This window comes from Hypomesus nipponensis, chromosome 27, assembly GCF_054491055.1.
Source record: "Hypomesus nipponensis isolate SF chromosome 27, ASM5449105v1, whole genome shotgun sequence".
Classification (NCBI taxonomy): Eukaryota; Metazoa; Chordata; class Actinopteri; order Osmeriformes; family Osmeridae; genus Hypomesus; species Hypomesus nipponensis.
The window spans coordinates 8,482,580-8,500,648 of NC_140387.1; the positions used below are offsets into that span (position 1 = coordinate 8,482,580).

At 40.8% G+C, this 18,069-nt stretch overlaps 1 protein-coding gene across 3 annotated transcripts; it reads left to right on the plus strand.

Annotated features, from left to right (window-relative positions):
* Positions 1–11,352: 11,352 nt before the first annotated feature.
* On the plus strand, positions 11,353–17,704 carry LOC146220742 (uncharacterized). 3 transcript variants are annotated; one of them, XM_084694213.1, is made up of 5 exons: positions 11,353–11,406; positions 13,201–13,387; positions 13,520–13,758; positions 13,845–16,995; positions 17,095–17,704. In XM_084694213.1, the coding sequence occupies exons 4-5, from the start codon at positions 16,732–16,734 to the stop codon at positions 17,404–17,406; spliced, it is 576 nt and encodes a 191-aa protein (XP_084550339.1). In that variant the 5' UTR covers positions 11,353–11,406; positions 13,201–13,387; positions 13,520–13,758; positions 13,845–16,731; the 3' UTR covers positions 17,407–17,704. The 3 variants fall into 3 exon arrangements, with proteins under 3 accessions (XP_084550339.1, XP_084550341.1, XP_084550340.1); XM_084694215.1 differs by having other exon boundaries at positions 16,889–16,995; XM_084694214.1 differs by lacking the exon at positions 11,353–11,406 and having other exon boundaries at positions 12,260–13,387.
* The last annotated feature ends 365 nt before the right edge of the window (positions 17,705–18,069 follow it).

The following is an 18,069-nucleotide window of genomic DNA, read 5'->3' on the forward strand; positions in this document are numbered from 1 at the left end:
AGCCCTTGTCAGGATTTATCTTGAAGATACTACTGTAGGTAAAGTGGTACAAAATACACTGTTAGACATCAACAAAACATCAACTCCGAATAACACAACAATATAATCGATTTGTTTGTTAACATGGAAAATGGCGGAAATGATATTGAGGACATTCCCGGTTACAGACTACTTTGACTGGATATTGACACATGATGCTTGAAAATGAGTTTTTATTCAGTCCAACATGACACATACTCACTAAGTGAAGCACTGTGTACCCTCAACTAAATACATTGATAACATTGACACCATCTGTAAGGAGGAAATTTGTTGCCCACTTTCACACATGATCTAAGCATCTGAGCTGAAGTTGCATATGAAACTGGTGGAGGAGATTCAGCCACGGAAGTCCCTCAATCATAAGAGAATATATGTACATTTACCTCTGAAGAAACTCCATTGTTCCCCCAAGCTCCGCTGTATGGAAGCAAATCGTGACCAAAATTCAAATGAAAATGCATTTCCAGAAATGCTTTTTCATTTTAAGAATGTGGCTGCATTATTTGACTCATAAATAAAATTAGTAATCAATCATCCTATTTGCATTTTAATTTTCTTCTTTAAGACTGCTCATTCTTTCACTTAATTAAAATGAAAACGAAAAAGACATTTGAAATTTAATTTTCAAAATATGCCCCAGCAAATAGATACCAAAATTCTATTTGAAATGTAAAATTCGAAAATGAAAATGCATTTCCAGAGATGCGTTTTCATTTTAAGAATGTAGCTGCAAAATCGTGACCACAATTCAAATTCAAATGCATTTCCAGAAATGCTTTTTCATTTTCAAGAACATGGCTGTAAAATCGTGACCACATTTCAAATGCATTTCCAGAAATGCATTTTCGTTTTCGTGTTCTGCCCGCAAAGAACTGCCCATAATTCGAAAACGAAAATGCATTCTGAGCGGCGCAGCAGAGTGACGTCAGTAGCCTCTCTTTTTCAGCTACCTGCTGACCGAGCTACCCATCTTGTTCGGTAGGGGGCGGTGGGCACATACGCATTGTATTACATGACCAAATTTGCCTAGAAATTGACTGAATTGCCGGGTATTTAGAGGACGCATCACAGATCATGGCGCTCCCTCAAATTGTGCATACACTGATAGAATTAGCTGAGCTGGTAGAAACTAATAATATATCTGAGTCTGATGCCCGTGACCGAGTAGAACAAACTGAGTTGCTAGTTGCTTGAGGAAGACCCAGATCATCTGGGATAGCACACATACTTCTTGCCGACGTCGGCCCGATGTGTATAAGATACGTCGGCAAGATGTAGTATGGAGACAGTTGGTATTAGATCGAAACTGACTTCCAGATGATGTGTGGACGATGAATCAAATCACACCCGGCCGCACTACAGATATATTCTGATAGATAACTCCTTATATGCTGTTAAATAGGCTATGTCCGATCTCTCAGACAGCAAATATTTCACTAACCATAACCGATATGAAATGTCACTTAGCAAATGAACATAGCCTATAGGCTGAACATTGACTTTGATAGGAATAAGGAGACAATGAAAAATGTGCTTGACCATCCAAAATTGGCTATTAGCAATACAGTACTTGATTTAACCTGGATTTTCTGTGTAGGTATTATAATTAAGAGACACAATTGAAGTTCATGATTTTATATCAGGCTGGATGTTGATGGCATCAAGAACTCCAACACAGAAAAGAAAACAACGAAACATAAATATATAGGCTATGGCTTTGCCAGTTGTTCCACGTCTTCCATCGGTCTCCGCCGCCCTCCGAGTCTGTCTCGACTCACTTGGTAACAGTAACTGCCGATTTTGGCAAAGGAGAAGACACAAGTGTTTACAAGTTTCATAAGCACTTGCTCAATACTGTTCCTCCAATGAGCAACTGAGCTTGTGTTCTGAGGTAAAGTTCGGTCGTTCTGAAATCGTCTGCTTTTCCCTGTGAAAGCAAGCTGTTTCACCTTTGGCCTATTTCAGACAAAATTTGAATTTCCGCAATCTGAATCTGAATTTCAGCAATCTGAATTTCAATAATCTGAATTTCAAGAATCTGAATTTCAAGAATCTGAATTTTTGAAATGTGTATTTTTGGATGAAATAATTCCGTTTAATTAAATTCGGCATACAAATAATTCAGATATTATATATTAAACAGCAAAATATTTCAATTTTATGAAATTCGACACACAAATATTTCTTAACTTTCATATTCAAATTCAGATACCTTTGTCAGCTTTAGCTCCATACACTTTGTACATCTTTACTGTATCTCCCCCACACATAGCATTTCACTCCACTCACTTTCTTCCAACGTCAGAACCACACCCCCCTGTCACAATAAAAGCACACAAGAAAATACCTTACAAGTATCAGCACAATTAGAGGGAGCGCCATAATCTGTGATGCGTCCTCTGAAGACTCGGCAATTCAGTCAATTTCCCGGCAAATGTTGTCATGTAATGCAATGCGTATGTGCACACCGCCCCCTACCGAACAAGATGGGTAGCTCGGTCAGCAGGGAGCTGAAGAAGAGAGGCTACTGACGTCACTCTGCTGCGCCGCTAGGAATGCATTTTCGTTTTCGAATTATGGGCAGTTCTTTGCGGACAGAACACGAAAACGAAAATGCATTCCTGGAAATGCATTTGAATTTGAATTGTGGTCACGATTTTGCAGCCACGTTCTTGAAAATGAAAAGGCATTTCTGGAAATGCCTTTTCATTTTCGATTTTACATTTCAAATAGAATTTTGGTATCTATTTGCTGGGGCATATTTTGAAAATTAAATTTCAAATGTCTTTTTCGTTTTCATTTTAATTAAGTGAAAGAATGAGCAGTCTTAAAGAAGAAAATTAAAATGCAAATAGAATGATTGATTACTCATTTTATTTATGAGTCAAATAATGCAGCCACATTCTTAAAATGAAAAATCATTTCTGGAAATGCATTTTAATTTTAATTTTGGTCACGATTTGCTTCCATACCGCTGGGTATTGCATGTTGAAGATGTAGTAACAGGCGAACATGCTGACCAGAGCGTCGATGAAGTTCGTCAAGTTTTCTATTATCACCGTCTGGTCCGCTGCCAACATGAAAGCTGCTGCAGACATTGGACTTTCTCCTGTGAAAAAAGCAAAAAGCATACAGGCAAATCCATCAGTATAAATACCTCTATTTGCATGGAAGGCACACAATATTATATTGCCTCTGACTTACCACATACAACAATGCATGGAGTGGCTGGCAGGTGTTCTCTCTGAACCTCGTCTGCGATGCAAGTTTTGTCGATCATGTGGAACATTTTTGCACGATCCTCTTTGAAGTGTGAGAGTAGCATCAACACTGCCCCACATGGTGCACCACCAGCTTGCATTTCGGCTCTTTGTCTTGCAGCTCTGTTTGACTTCTCCAATGGAAGAGACTGAAAGTATTCAAGAACTCTGGCAAATTTGGTGGCCATTGCCTTATCAAATCCTTCATCAATTTGGACACCAGTTAAAAGTTTGAAGTGTGCCTTCATGCCAACAAGTGAAAATAGGTAAGGCCATTCTTCCTTGAGGGTCTGTGTGTCCTTAACAGACATGATGTAATTTCTCTGAGATATGAAGGTGTCTGAGATCAACAGTTTTATTTTATCTGCATTATCATTTTCCAGGTACATTTTTTGCATGTCTTTTTTCTTCTTCATTTGTTCTTCCACATTCACACGCCCAGATTCCCACTGAATACAGCCATATAAGTCTTTCCTTTGCTTCTTCTCTTCTGGAACTGTGCTTCCATCATCTGGAGGGCTCTTCTGCTTGGTGAGTATCTCATTTCGCTTGTAGTTTCAACTCTGCACTGAAGTTGTTTGGTTAAAGAATCATGGCCACTTCCAATGAGCTCATCTTCTATTTCGTCTTTGAAGGACTTTGGATATGTTAGCACCATCTGACGTGCAATTTCACTTAAGTGCTTCTTTGATGGTTTATTGCAAATGGCTATGATTTCAGCTGCAACTATGCGAATAATTTCCCTTCTTTCCCTGGCTGTTGGTCGCTCCTGGTTGGCTAATTTTTTCTTCAAAACAGCTGTCAGCATGTTCCAAGGGACTTCAAAACTGTAGTGCCAGTTATTTCCCAGTTTTGTAGCAGAAGTAGAGTATTCACCATCAGATGGAGAAGAAATGATGCTTCCAAATGAGCGTTGAGAATTAGAGGGTGTGCTTGGGCTTGTAGTGAACCGGGGTGTTTCCACAAGAGTTTGAGGTGAACTTGGGCAATCTATCTCCAGGTTTGAGTGGCTTGGAGTTGTGTGGCTCTGATCTGAGAAGACACGTAAAAATTCAATGGCATATTTTTATTTAATTGACATAGTAGCCCCATAATGTCACTGGTGTCAACGTACTCATATTACCAATTGGACTTTTACTTTTGATGTATGCAAGAAGCTTTCTTGCTTGAATGGGTTTGAGCACACCTGCAAGGTCATCTATTTGGGTTTCAGGTCATCAACTGTTTCCACCCCAAGGTCTTTCAGGGCATCCAAAATGGGTTGGAGTGTAGCTGGTGTGTTACACATTGGTAGGGCTTGTTCAATATGAGTGGCTATGTCATCCATGGCTAAAAAGGGTAGAAAAAAATTATAACTGAAATGGAAACAAAGCTACAGATCTAAAACACTATGCTTCAAGGATATGACTGTCATTGCAAACAGACTGTATGCAGCCAGTGGATAAAAATCCAGACATTTCTCAACATTAATGCAAAGCATATTTTTTGTAGAGCTTTGTAGAGCCCATACTCTGGCATGTAGGATGATGAGTGTAGCGTCACAAGAAAATACACATCCTTGTCTTCTTTCATTAGAATGAGCTTGAGTTGTCCAAATTCAACATACTCGTCATTCTTAAGGCATAGAAAGAAACCGTTTCTATAGAGTTCCCTGAAAGCTCACTTCTGTGGACACAAAGTCAAGTGTGACCAAGCTTGACTCAACTGCATTGCGTACCTTACTGCTGTATAGCTCAGCATGGCAAGGGGAGGAGTGTTTCACTGGCAAAGCTGGAGGAAAGAATGAGCTGCAGTTCATGTAGGACTGAAGTAGCTGGTGATTGTTTGCAAGAGTCTCACAAACATTTTTGAAGTTTTGTGTCCTCCTCACACATCGTTTAAAATATGAATGTTTGCTCTCAAACCTTAATGTCCACAAGCGAATGAGTGGGCCAAGCTTCATGATCAAAAATGGGTAGTGGAGGAGGTAGTGATGTTTTGGTTTCAGTTTGTCAGAGGGAAATAGATGCTTCCTTGTTTCAAGATAATCTTGAATGTGCACCTGGAGGAAACTAACTTGGGCAGCAGATATCTTGGGGGCACAGACTATCTCAACTACTTCCTTAAGCATTATCACCAACTGCCATACCTGGTCTTTGGTGTCTTTGATTTTGTCCACAATAATGATGGGAAGGAGTCTAAGCAAACACCAATTCTCGACTGCCTTCCCACCAAGCTTAATTCCACGTTCACGGACTTCTGAAGGAACCGAACTAGCATCAGAACCCAGGTACTTGAACTGTTTGACTCGCCGGTTGAGTTGACTGTAAGTCATCCATTTCTTTACTTTCACCAAGTTGTGTATGTAAATGGAGAGGTCATAGGCAACTACTCCTTCAAATAAGTCATGGCCTATGCATGGTGGAAGGCCAGGCTGACATACATGAAAATACTTAAGACCATTAAAAAATGAGTCAAACTTCACTCCATTTATATTTGTTGCTTCACTGTCTTGTAACAGCTGCACTGCTTCTTTGTAATTCTCAACTGTCCTCACTGGAAACCTGACACTCACATTGCCGATTTCCTCTCTGGGTACCAAGCAGAACCTACAACAGTATGAAGAAGTACTGACATTTTCAGTACAGCCACCAATGCAGTGGGATCCCAAATTGTAACCAACAATACACAAGACTGTTACCCGTACAGTATAACCTGAAGAAGTGACTATCCCATTGTCTTCTAGCTCTCTCACATCTGACAGCATTCTTGAAAATAATTTGTCATGTCCGAAGTACTTGAAATCTTGCTCTCTGCACAAAAGCAACAACTGCAGGTGATAAACACTTGATCTATAGAACGGCTCCAAGTTGGCAAGTGTAAAGTACACCCCCAATATCTTGTGCTTTTTCTTTGCCGAGCCAATAGGGTTGACTACCTCAAAAGCATCCTGGTACAAAATGAGCTTTAAACTTATACCTGGCTCCATACATAACGCATTGGTATCCATCACACACATCAGTTAACACCGAGGTGGGAGGGACTTTTTGAGGCTTCAGACATTCCTGCCACACCCCAGGATCTTTTAATAAAGCTTTTAAAGTTTCTTTGACAGGGATGTACTATGCATACCTCGCTCTTCTATTCTCATCTGTCCCTAGGTAAATGCGTTGTGGGTGTACATATGAGAAGTTTTTATGGAAAAACTGCTCTCTGGTATATTTTGTAGAGTGAGGAAAACTGCATGAAGCATGCAAATTACTCAAAATACTCAAAGCTGCTTCTACATCACAGTCAGAAAGGTTTGTTTTTGCTTTAAGTACCTCTTTGAATTGCTTGTTTGTATGCTGACTGCAAATATCCTGTAAACCATTAATCTCTTCGACTATCATCTGTATGGTTGATGATGGAATTAGGTATTTTGCCTGCATTTTCATGTAAAACATACAGAGGTTTTTCATGTACATGGCTCTCATAGAAATGTCATCTGGCATATCGTCAGATTCAGTTGCATTTTGACTTCTATCAGTTTCGATCACATCAGAAGCCGGCTCAGTGTGCACCAACCCTGCAGAACATGTAGCAGGTACTGTCCTTGCTATTGCATGTTTATGGATCCTAGATATATGGGAAGTAAATGATGATCTTACTTTGAATGTCTTTCCACAATTACCGAATGGACAGTTTGACAACTCATTTTTAGAAAGATGGGACCTGAGATGTGTAAGAAGGTCTTTCAAATCTGTGCACTGTTTGTGACAACTTGTGTTGCTACATGTGTATGGTCCTTGCATAACATTCAATTCTGACACCAAAGGGTTCTTGTGGTGTCGATAACAATGTGTTTTAAAAGCACTATACTTGACAAATTGGCGTTTACAGTCAGCAACCCAATACGGAAATTGGACATGAGCATCATTTCTATGTAGTACCTGATGGTCTACATAACCTTTTACATATTTTAAGTTAATACCACAGGAAAGGCATGTAAATACATTTGCCATTTCACATTACAGCCTACTAACAACTGTGTTCTAAAAAACACAAACAGGTATTAGAGACTATCACATCAGCACTTAAAGCTCCATAATGACATAGCCACTCAATGTAAAAACAAATTAAAAACAAGAAATTCTTTTACATACTTGATGACTTGTCATGGGCGACTGATAAGTCAGGTGTGGGTGTTGAATTAAGAAAGACAACAAGTTAAACAAGAAAAAACATGGAAGATCTAGCATATAATTGCTAGCAAGACATGTTATTTTATTCAGCATAAACACAAGTTAAGGTTAGCTAGTTTACTAAAATTACTGACTAACTTAAGCTACGGTTAGCTAACTAACGACCACGAGCCAGCTAGCGCACTTGGGAGAGCCAGTAAAATTACTTGAAGAACTTCATGTCAAACACACAACTTATCATGAAATTACATGGAAAATCTAGCATTATATTGCTAGAAACCCATGCTATTTTATAAAGCTTAAAAACAAGCGAGCAAGCTTGCAAGTTAGCTTTCTAAAATGACTGACTAAATTTAACTAACTAACTAATGACCTGCAGCAAGTTAGCGCACGTGGGAGAGCCAGTAAAATGACTTCGACTCAAGATCGACTCAATGCAATTTATCATGAAATTAGTAAAACAAAAGGGAATGTGGGTTGCTCACCGTGTTGGGTACTGTCACTCAGCCCGTTCGACACGTCGCTGCACCGTTCGACGGCAGTCTGTTATGGCTGGCCACGCATGCAGGAGGAACAGTACAAGCAACTTAAGTAACTGGCTGGATTCAGGAACAACCCACATGACTTTCTCGCGCACTACTGCGGGTTACAAAATTAAAATGTAGAAATATGAAAGTATTACATTTACAGTTTCCTGGATGTAGGTTCTATTACACTGATTTCAGCGTACTGGGCTTAACGCTCTTTAAATTGAAGACCTCAAACCAATCTTTAAAATCACCAGTTAGTAAAAAAAGGTTGCTATTCAGTATCAGAATCAGAATCATGTGTAATCGCCAAGTAAGTTGTCACAAACAAGGAATTTACTTTGGTGGGCAGGTGCATACAGTAAACATAATGAACAAAATAAAAATGTACAAAATGTACAACAAAATAAAATACTGGCAGAGCTATACATCAGAATATAAAATACGATAAATATTGAATAAACAATACTGAATATGTTAAAGTGACACAGAGTGTATGAGGTAAAGTGACAGTGTCAGTTTGGGGCCTTGGTAATAAGGCTAGTATCAGAAGAAAATAAACTGTTCTTATGGCGTGAGGTTTTGGTCTTGATGGACCGTAGTCTTCTGTGTGTCCAGGGTGGGAGGAATCGGCCACAATCTTCCTCGCTCGCCTCAGGGTCCTCGAGGTGTGCAAGTCCTCGAGGGTAGGCATATTGCAGCCGATCACCTTCTCAGCAGTGCATATGATACGCTGCTGCCACTGCCAAGGACAAGAGCAGACTGCAGCGTACCATCCGATGGATGATCCGATCATAACAGATAGTGATGGAAGAGGTGAGGATGGACTCAATGATGGCTGTGTAGAAGTGCGCCATTGTTGTCTTTGGCAGGTTTAATTTCTTCAGCTGCCGCAGGAAGTAAATGTTGTGCTTTCTTGGTGAGGGAGCTGATGTTCAGTTCCCACTTGAGGTCCAGGGAGAGGATAGTGCCCAGGAAGCGGAATGTTGACTGGGGCTGTATTCTTTTCAAAGTCCACAACCATCTCCACTGTCTTAAGAGCATTAGCTATTGGTTGTTCTGGCTACACAAGGTCACCAGGTTATCTTAACTATACTGAGAGTGATAGGTTATCTTGCTAACACATCCAAAATGCACAGTGTCCAAAACACTAAGAACATTAATCTGTTTTCTAGTACTTTACCTTTGGGTTGGCCAGTAGGATTTGTAATGCAAGTAGGCCTAATGTCAGTTTCCTGGTCATTCCCAAATTATGCATAAAGTAACTCTGCATTTGTGGAGCCACTGTAAAATACATTCTGAGTAAAACTTTTCACTTTGGCACCAACCTTATAGTCCAGCATATGATCTGGACAAGTCATGAGATAAAGCCCCAGTTTATAAAAAATAAATTATTTGTTGCACAAATTTACCATGTAACCAACCCAGAAATGTATGATACGACTTGTGCTTGGTTTGGAAAGATATAAATGTTTTTCGAACATATAGGGTAAAAACACAATAAGAAAGATGTGTGTCAGTGTGTGACCCATGGTGTGACCAAAATTATGTTGGGGGATGGGATGACTACTGCCTCAGGGCTTTCAAGGAATTTCCTAGCAGATTAGAAACAGTAAGTTTATTGTTATGAATGCTAGTAAGCAGAAAACTCTGAAATCAACAATGAACTGTCCAATATAATAATTAGACAGTAAATTGGACGGTAAAAATATTTATTTCGGAGACAACATTGAATGTTGATTTTTGAATTAGGAAGTTCACACATGCGCAATGGTTGTAGCAGTAGCACTTTGCTTCTCCCAACGGTCACTGCCGCACCTGGCGCGAAAACCGGAGGAGAATGGAGTTTTCAACTGAGGAACTGCTCCACAATTTAAAGGATATCAGCTGAAGAAGAGACTAAGAGATTCAGAGGTAACTTTAATGTTAAGATGACAGTGCGTTATATGTTCTTTACAACTTTTTTTGTCAAAACGGAATGGACTTTTATCAAACTGAAGGCCAATTGCTAGGTGACGTTGGCATTATTTAGAGTGACTATTAGCTACTGTAGCTAGCTAGCTAGCTCAGGCGTTAGAGCTCAGGTAACCTAACTGATCAAATCTTCCATTCGCAATTTTAAAACTTGGTTAACGCTATAACCTTCATGATTTATGTGTGGCTTTATAGACCACCTTTACTATAACGTTATGTTGATTCTATTTTGCCCCCTCTTACCCAACTAAATATAATGTTAGCTGCTAGCCAACTAGTTACGTCAGTAAGAAATATTTTACGAAAAACGAAGGCACTTGTTCAATGTTACAGTTGTACATAGTTGATAAAAGCACGTTAATTCATTAGATAATTAATTTGGAGCTGGCAAAGTGCCGCTGTTCAGAGAACTGTCTAAATAGAAGTGTTTTGTGGAATTCTAATATCACCGTGTAGGCAAACCTAAGTTTGGTTAAGTGAAGCTCTCGTGTGTGTGTTTCTGTTGCTGCAGATTTACATTTTCTCACACTCTACATTGTCACCTGGAGTCAGCTCTGTAACCGTGGGCCCGAGTTTTGTGGTGAGTATTACATGAAGTTGCAATTGCCATTATTGTTGAATGGACCGTTGATGGAAGTTCTTTCTGTCACAGACATTCACTTGCATGCATTTCAAATCACAAAACCTACGGTGATGAAAAACAATCTGATCTTGGTAATCATGAGTTTTAGCACAGTTTGAACATGGAAGTGAACTAGTGTTGCACAGTAAACCTGTAATAAAAAGAGACACTCTTACATAGCTTCAGTGTTCCTGTGCATCGACTTTTATGATACTCAAACGATGCGATGTTAATATACCTCTCTGATCTAACGAGTCTGACTAGCTGTCGTGACCTCTCAGGTGGGCTTTGGCTAAGATGGAGAGATGGTTGTTCTGTCAGATCTCCTGTCTGCATAGGAACTGTAGCTCTTTTGCAGTGCCCAATTAAGTAGCCTACCTCACTGACCAGTTCTGATATTACGTCATTTATGCAAAATAATATACTTTTAATTTATTTGTCATCAATTTTGACATATTCATCATTGAACTTGATTACTTGTATTTTTGTGGATTATCTCATTAGACATGATGCTTAACCCTTTCACACGTACGTTCTAAATTGTTTGACTGGTCCCCCAGAGTGAGTTTTTAATGCGCGTGATTTTGGATCAATTTTAACGTTCCAGAAATTGATTAAGACGCATTAATGTCGAATTGCTGTACAATTTAAGCATTTCTCTGTTCGCATTTTGAGTTGAACCTGTTGGACCCCGTAGCTTTGACCAGGCCACAACCCATTGGTTGTTTAGAAGATTACCCCCCCCCCCCCCCCTCCTTCTTGATGCATTTCATCCGCCTCGTGGGACCATGTGTACTTTTCATGGCGACGTTTTTCTGGTAAGTGAAGTGTTTGTTCAACTGAAGTTACAACGCCTATATATTTAGCATGATATTGAGATGAAATTATTAACTGTTCATTACGAGGTGATGTGTTTGCTAAACTAACTAGCTCGTAATAGTGTAATTCAACTAGCTAGAGTGTAATTCAACTAGCTAGCTGTTACTAACTAATGGCTATGTTACGTAGCGTTATTTAGTGTAGTCGGATTTTAACTAATAGGCTACTAAATGCTGCAGAAGTCTTCGATCCAAATGGATTGCTATGCAACGATTATTGTTGTCTGGCAGGCTTTCATCTAACGCTAGTAACTTATTTCATGAACACGGTTTACCCATATCGTACTGTATGCTAGCTGAGTAAACTGCACGGGCGTCTAAATCACAGGATACATGTACAAAAGACACAGTAGTTCAGTATTTTCAAACAATTGTTTTTATTTTATATAATAAAGACTGCTTTTCCAGAGGGAATCGAAAAACCAGTCAGCCAATTTGAGCCAATAAAGGCGAGACTGGAAAATTATTCCCTGACCCCTAGCAAAAAGGCGATCAAGCAAGCTCCTGGAAAATCTTTAGGTTCTAGTTTGCCCACTCAACGGCCAAGGTCGAAATGTGTTATCTGAAACAGAAATAATAGTTGGTGCATAATAATATAAAAAGAGAAAGTATAGCTTGAAGTCCATCGGATATATGTACATATAACCATTTGTTTCATTTTATGGAAATAACAATTAGTACACTTTGAAACAACTGGATAGCTTGACGGTTATCTGAAAAAGAGAGTTTATTGTTTTGGCTCCAGACGAGGGCTCCGAGCAGGTTGACTCCTCTGTTGATTTACTATGTCGTCCTTAGTTTTTTTGAACCATTCTTAGTCTGGCCCCTCACCTGAGACCACTTTGTCTTGGGAGACCCTACCAGGAGCACCAGGCTCCAGACAACACAGCCCCCAGGTTCTTTAGGACACACAAACCTCTCCACCGCGATAAGGTGATGGTTCTAGAAGAGGTGGTTAGTTTTTTTTTGTTTTTTTTGTTTTTTTTTATAACAGGAACTGGATATCTGGACAAAAAGTTGTTATTATAACAGGAACTGAACTGGATATCTGGGGAAAAAAGTTGTTATTATAAAACAGGAACTGAACTGGATATCTGGGGAATATATATATATATATATATTATATATATATATAAATATATATATTTTTTATAACACAAACTGGATATCTGGAAGAATATCTGAAACAGAAAATATATTTGTGTGTGTGTGTGGTGGGGGGGGTTATAACAGGAACAGGATATCTGAAACAAATGTTTTTTTTTGTTTTTTTGTTTTTTTTATAACCGGAACTACATATCTGAAACAGAGAAGGGGCAGTACAATAGAAAAAATGGTTATATCATTATGTATGTATAATGCAGGGAGTGTTGAAAATCTACTACTTGTACCGTTGGCTTTTAAATCCCGCTCAACGCCAAGGCAGAAAGTCACATACAAACCTGCTGCTTGAACCGTTGGCTTTTAAAATCCCGCTCAACGGCCAAGGTAGAACGGGAGATCTGTTGGCTTGATCAGTTGTTGTGGCATGACCCCTCACCAAGATGTCATGTGAACGTCCTGCTTGAACCGTTGGCTTTTAAATCCCGCTCAACGGCCAAGGTAGAACGATGGGTGTTTAATAATGTTTGAGTGTGTGATACTCCTCAAAACATGGGGCAGCACACAAGGCAACGTTGCATGCCACACACATAAACTTTGTCACTTTCCTCTCCTTTCTCCGACGCGAGGTAGAAGTGCACACCTTGCACTTCCTCCTGGTCCTGCTACCTTGGGTAGCAGTCTGAGGGACCTCCGAGGGAAAGTGCCTGGCAGTCAACCGCAGAGGATTGTCTGACGTGGGACGGCCACCGGTGGATGGGCGTCGAGGTGTATGATGCACCTCGAGCAGCTGTTTCATCAAGTTCAGCCTGTACTCCTGGTAAGGGATGACTCTCCCTATTCAGAATGTAGTAAATGAGTAGGAATCAGTAATCACAGCAACACAATTATTTTAAAAGCTTTTTAAGGAAATTATGTAATTTTGAAATGTATTGTGCATTTCTCTCACCAGACTGTTGACGGTGGACAATGTGGCCATTGAGAACAGCAGTGTCTACCAAGTGAAAGAAGACTTTCTTGTACCACTTGGTAGTCTTCCTGGCACATTCAACAAAGCTGTTCACCATGTCCGCCTTGTCCACAGCCCCCATCTTCTTGTTGTAATCAAGAACACAAGCTGGCTTGAGTTTCCTCTCCCCGGTGGCATGATCAATCCTCTGCGTGGCTGACATCACTGAGGAATGAACAGTGGTGAGCATGTGAACGTCACGTTTGTCATGCCACTTAACGGCCAACTAACTGCCATTCTGTTTAAATTCCACTTCACCCTTCTTCAGTTTAGGGCTGAAGGCTGGCATCCCCTTCCGATTTGCACGGACGGTCCCACAGGCCCCTGTTCCTCGGGAGAGGAGGTGCTGGAACAGTGTTGGACTGCTGTACCAGTTGTCGATGTACAGGACGTGGCCCTTTTTTAAGTGGGGTGCAAGTAAGGTCACTACGACCGAGCCAGATATTCCAAATCCTGGAAAGTGGGTGATGTCAGTGCTGGATCCCGTGTAAATGATCATGTCCTGCACATAACCGGTCAGTACATCACAAAGGACAAAGAATTTGATACCAAACCTATGCCTTTTTGACGGGATGTACTGCCGAAATGCCAGCCTACCCTTCCACTTCATTAGGGATTCATCGACACAGAGGTCTCTGTGTGGCACAAAAACCTGTCGGAATGAAGTGGTGAGAGCACTGAACACATTTCGGATCTTGTGCAGGGGATCATTTACATTAGCGCTTGCACTGTCGACAAAGTGCAAGCAACGCAGCAGAAGCAGGAAGCGGTCCTGAGAGAAAAGTGTAGCGAAGAAGGGGGTCAGGAGGATGGGATCTGTGGTCCAGTACTCTCGGAGGGAGGACTTTCGCACAATTCCCATCAGGAGGACAGCAACCAAGAATGAGTACATCTCATTCACGGTTGTCCGCACCCATTTAGCCATTTTGCCTTTCACTCCGGACGGCATCCTCTCCTGCTGCACTGAGGCATAGCGGTTGGTTTCCTCCACTATTTCTTCAACCAGTTCTTCTGTGAGGAACAGTTTGAAACACTGAGCCTCAGTGGGATCATCGGGTGGGGTCTGCACCCCAGAGAGTGTTTCATCAAACACAACTCTAGGTCCAGGGGGAGTGGAATCGTTGGCTGTGCACCAGCTTGTGGAGCTCTGCAAGGTTCACCCGAACGCTCGGGCTGGACTGCCAGGTCCACTGGATGGGCCGACGTGGGATGAGGTGGGAGCAGCTGGTGCCACTTCTTCGCCGGACGTCGGGGCCAGCACCGGCCGTGATGGTTATCCATCTCGGGGGGAACAATCTCGGGTCGCAGTCGGGCTGTAGCCTTTTGCGCAGCATTAGGCGAGACCTCGACTGCATCCGCTGGATGTTCCCCGACACCATGGTGCTGTTCTCCGATATCATCCAGCGGAGAGTGTACCGGAGTCAGACAAGGGGCCGCAGTGCCTATGGCATTGAGAGGTCAAGGCGGTTCGTGAATGCCGGAGTGGCCGGCTTCATGGGCAGAGTTGGAGTCGCCAACAGCAACATCCGCCATGACCAGGACGTTTTTAGGAGGGACGGGGTTCATCTGAACCGTAGGGGGAACGAGCTGTTCCTCGAGAATGTCCTGGTCGGCCTGAGAACCGTCCTGTAAGCGTGTGGCTTACGAAACAACACAAAGGCTCTTCTCTGAGCCACCCAAATACCCACAAAATGTGCAAGTTTCATAATGTGGTCAATCACCAATAGGCTGTAAAACTGCACTGATGCGCAGTGCGAAACAGTAACGCGCACTCGATGTATAAAGTTGTGGGATGTTGCTGTGGCTGTACCAGTATTATTAGTATTGATGGCGGTGGGACTTCTGTACTAAGGGTCAGCCGGATAGTCCAGCGGAACGGCAGGTTGTGGGCGCAGGAGTTTGGAGCGGGAATGTAAGCTACCGACCGGCAGGACTCAAGGCGCAGATAGAGGACGACACTGAACAAAACGAGATAAACGTGTGCCTCGACTTGAACCAATGCCTTGGATTAAAATGTTGTAGTGCCAAATAGTTTCGTCTGTTTATAATCTATTTGCATTTGGGTGTGCCATATTATTTGGGTGTGCCACACGTGTTTTTCGCCAAGATTACCATCAGAATTTAAAAAAACTTCAAGTCTTTTATTGTCAGATGCACACAACAACACAAGGTCAGACTGGGCACCGAAATTCTTGGGACAAGACAAAGCTAAGCAACCTGGCATAACATGTACTCAATGTGTCATCATCGGTCATTCTCCTGGGATAGTTGAACATTGTGGATCAGTTATATTTCTCTGACTGGTGAATGTGAGCGCAAATCATATGAGCGGGAATCATGTGAGTGACGTGTCTGACGACCAATATTAGTAAAAAGTTACTGTACTGTGGTCAAATTAAACGTATATTTCTTTTTAAAACATGTTGTTGCAAACTAGGGAAGTAGTTGCTATTCCGATTTTCAAATATTAACATATTGTGGTTGTGGTATATGATTTTAGTGGTAATGGTAGTGTATAGGATGATAAGCTAATTGCTATTACCGATAATGTAGGCTGCCATGTTTATTGTTTTGATCAGTACTCAATGCATTGTGGGTGACAAATGGTCAACGAGATAACCTACTCTTCTCACGAGAAAATACTGAGGTGTAAGGGGTCAAGTGGTACATCATCAAGGGTTATATTTGTTGCCGGAAGAAAAAAAAAATCAAAGATGGCCTCTAGTAGCTCAAAACGAGACGAAAGACAAACTATTGTCGGATGTTTTAGATGCATATTAGTGAATGTATATTTATTATTTCGATCTTTAGTTGGTTGTACAAAAGTAACATGTGTTGGAAGTGATAGCCAAGTCAAGGAAAACTGATAATTTTATGGTTGACTAGGTGACGTGAGTAAAGCGTGAGTTATTTTTGGTTAGCTATTAGCTAACATTAGCTAAACTAATTTGTTTGAACGTTTTCATATGGATAGTAAAGGTAAACTTTCTCAAAATATACAGTACATCAAGACTTATGTTTATAATGTACACGTAGTCTAATTTTGAAGAGTTTATTGTTACGTAATAAGCCAAACTGGACATTCTAAGGACGCGTTCTAAACATACGGGTATGTCCGTACGCTCCAGGGACCAGCCAGGACTGGACATACCGGTATGTTCGTACGTGTCAAAGGGTTAATTGTGTTAATTTCTATATTTTGCAGTGAATGGTGCTATCAGAATCCCATGTCAGACTCCCATTTTAGTAAGGTTTTTTGTGTTTTTTTACCGATTGCAGTAAAGATAATGAGACTATTTTTCTTTTTCACAGTAAAGCAATCTGTTGCCGTGATTAAGGCTTTGCCAGACTTGTTCCCATCACCTGTGGCTCACAAGAAATTAGGACATGCAAGTGCGGCTATGCTTCACATCCTCAAGGTAAGAAATGTATGCATGTATTTTTCATATTACTTGATCATATTCTCTTAACAGTGACTTGTTTAAGTGATAATTTTTGTTTTTCTATTCTTGTTTCAGTCTGCAGAAGACCCCAACACCTTTCTTCAGGCAAGACCACTCTCCAGCCCTGTTGTGATTGTCTGTGAAACCAACTGCATACTGGCCGTTGGAACCATGCCTGTGCTGACCTTCCCAAAGGAAGACCTCTCTGTCAGTGTGATGTACATCCTTGCATGTTACTACACCTTTCACCTTACATATCCCAAGTGCATTGCCACACTCCTCTCTGTGCTGCAGACAGAAGTCCTCATGGACTCCATCCATAACCGAGATATGACTTTGTCATATAAAAAAGCTATGGCTGAGTGGAAGACGTTCATTGCCGAATAGGCTTGAACATTAGTAATAACGTGGATGCCTGACCCCAATACAATGTTGGAGCTGTTGTTGTTTTTTCAGCCTCCTAGAAAATTAATGACGTTTCTCTGTCAAATGATACTGTTTAATTTTGCCCCTTCAGCCTTGGGGTCTTCATGTATGCTGTTGTTGTTTTTTTCAACCTCCCAGAAATTGTGTGACGTTTCTCTGTCAAATGATATTGTTTAATTTTGCCCATTCAGATTTTCAGCCTTGGGTCTTATGCTCTGCTGATGTGCACCTAAACAAAAAATAAAAAGGTGATAAGAAATTCGACTCGTATCTTAATTTTTTAGGCAAGCCTTTTACATTTTCTATTATCTCAGGATTACACATTGTTTTACTTTAATATGACATGTATATTTCAGGGATTTTGCCTTATTTCAAGAATTGTGTAAAGACGTATATGCTAAATTTAAGCAGATTATACTACACATTGAGAAAAAACTACTTACATTGTATTGTTCAAGAAAATAATACCTAGTGTGTAGCTTTATGACAAGATTATGACACTAGTATTTACTTAATTTAAGAACATTTAAGATTGAGAAAAGAAAGATGATCTGGTCGGGCATAGCAGAGAGAGGGGAGGTAACCTTCCCCCTATCTACGTCACTAGGGGGAGATTTTCAAACA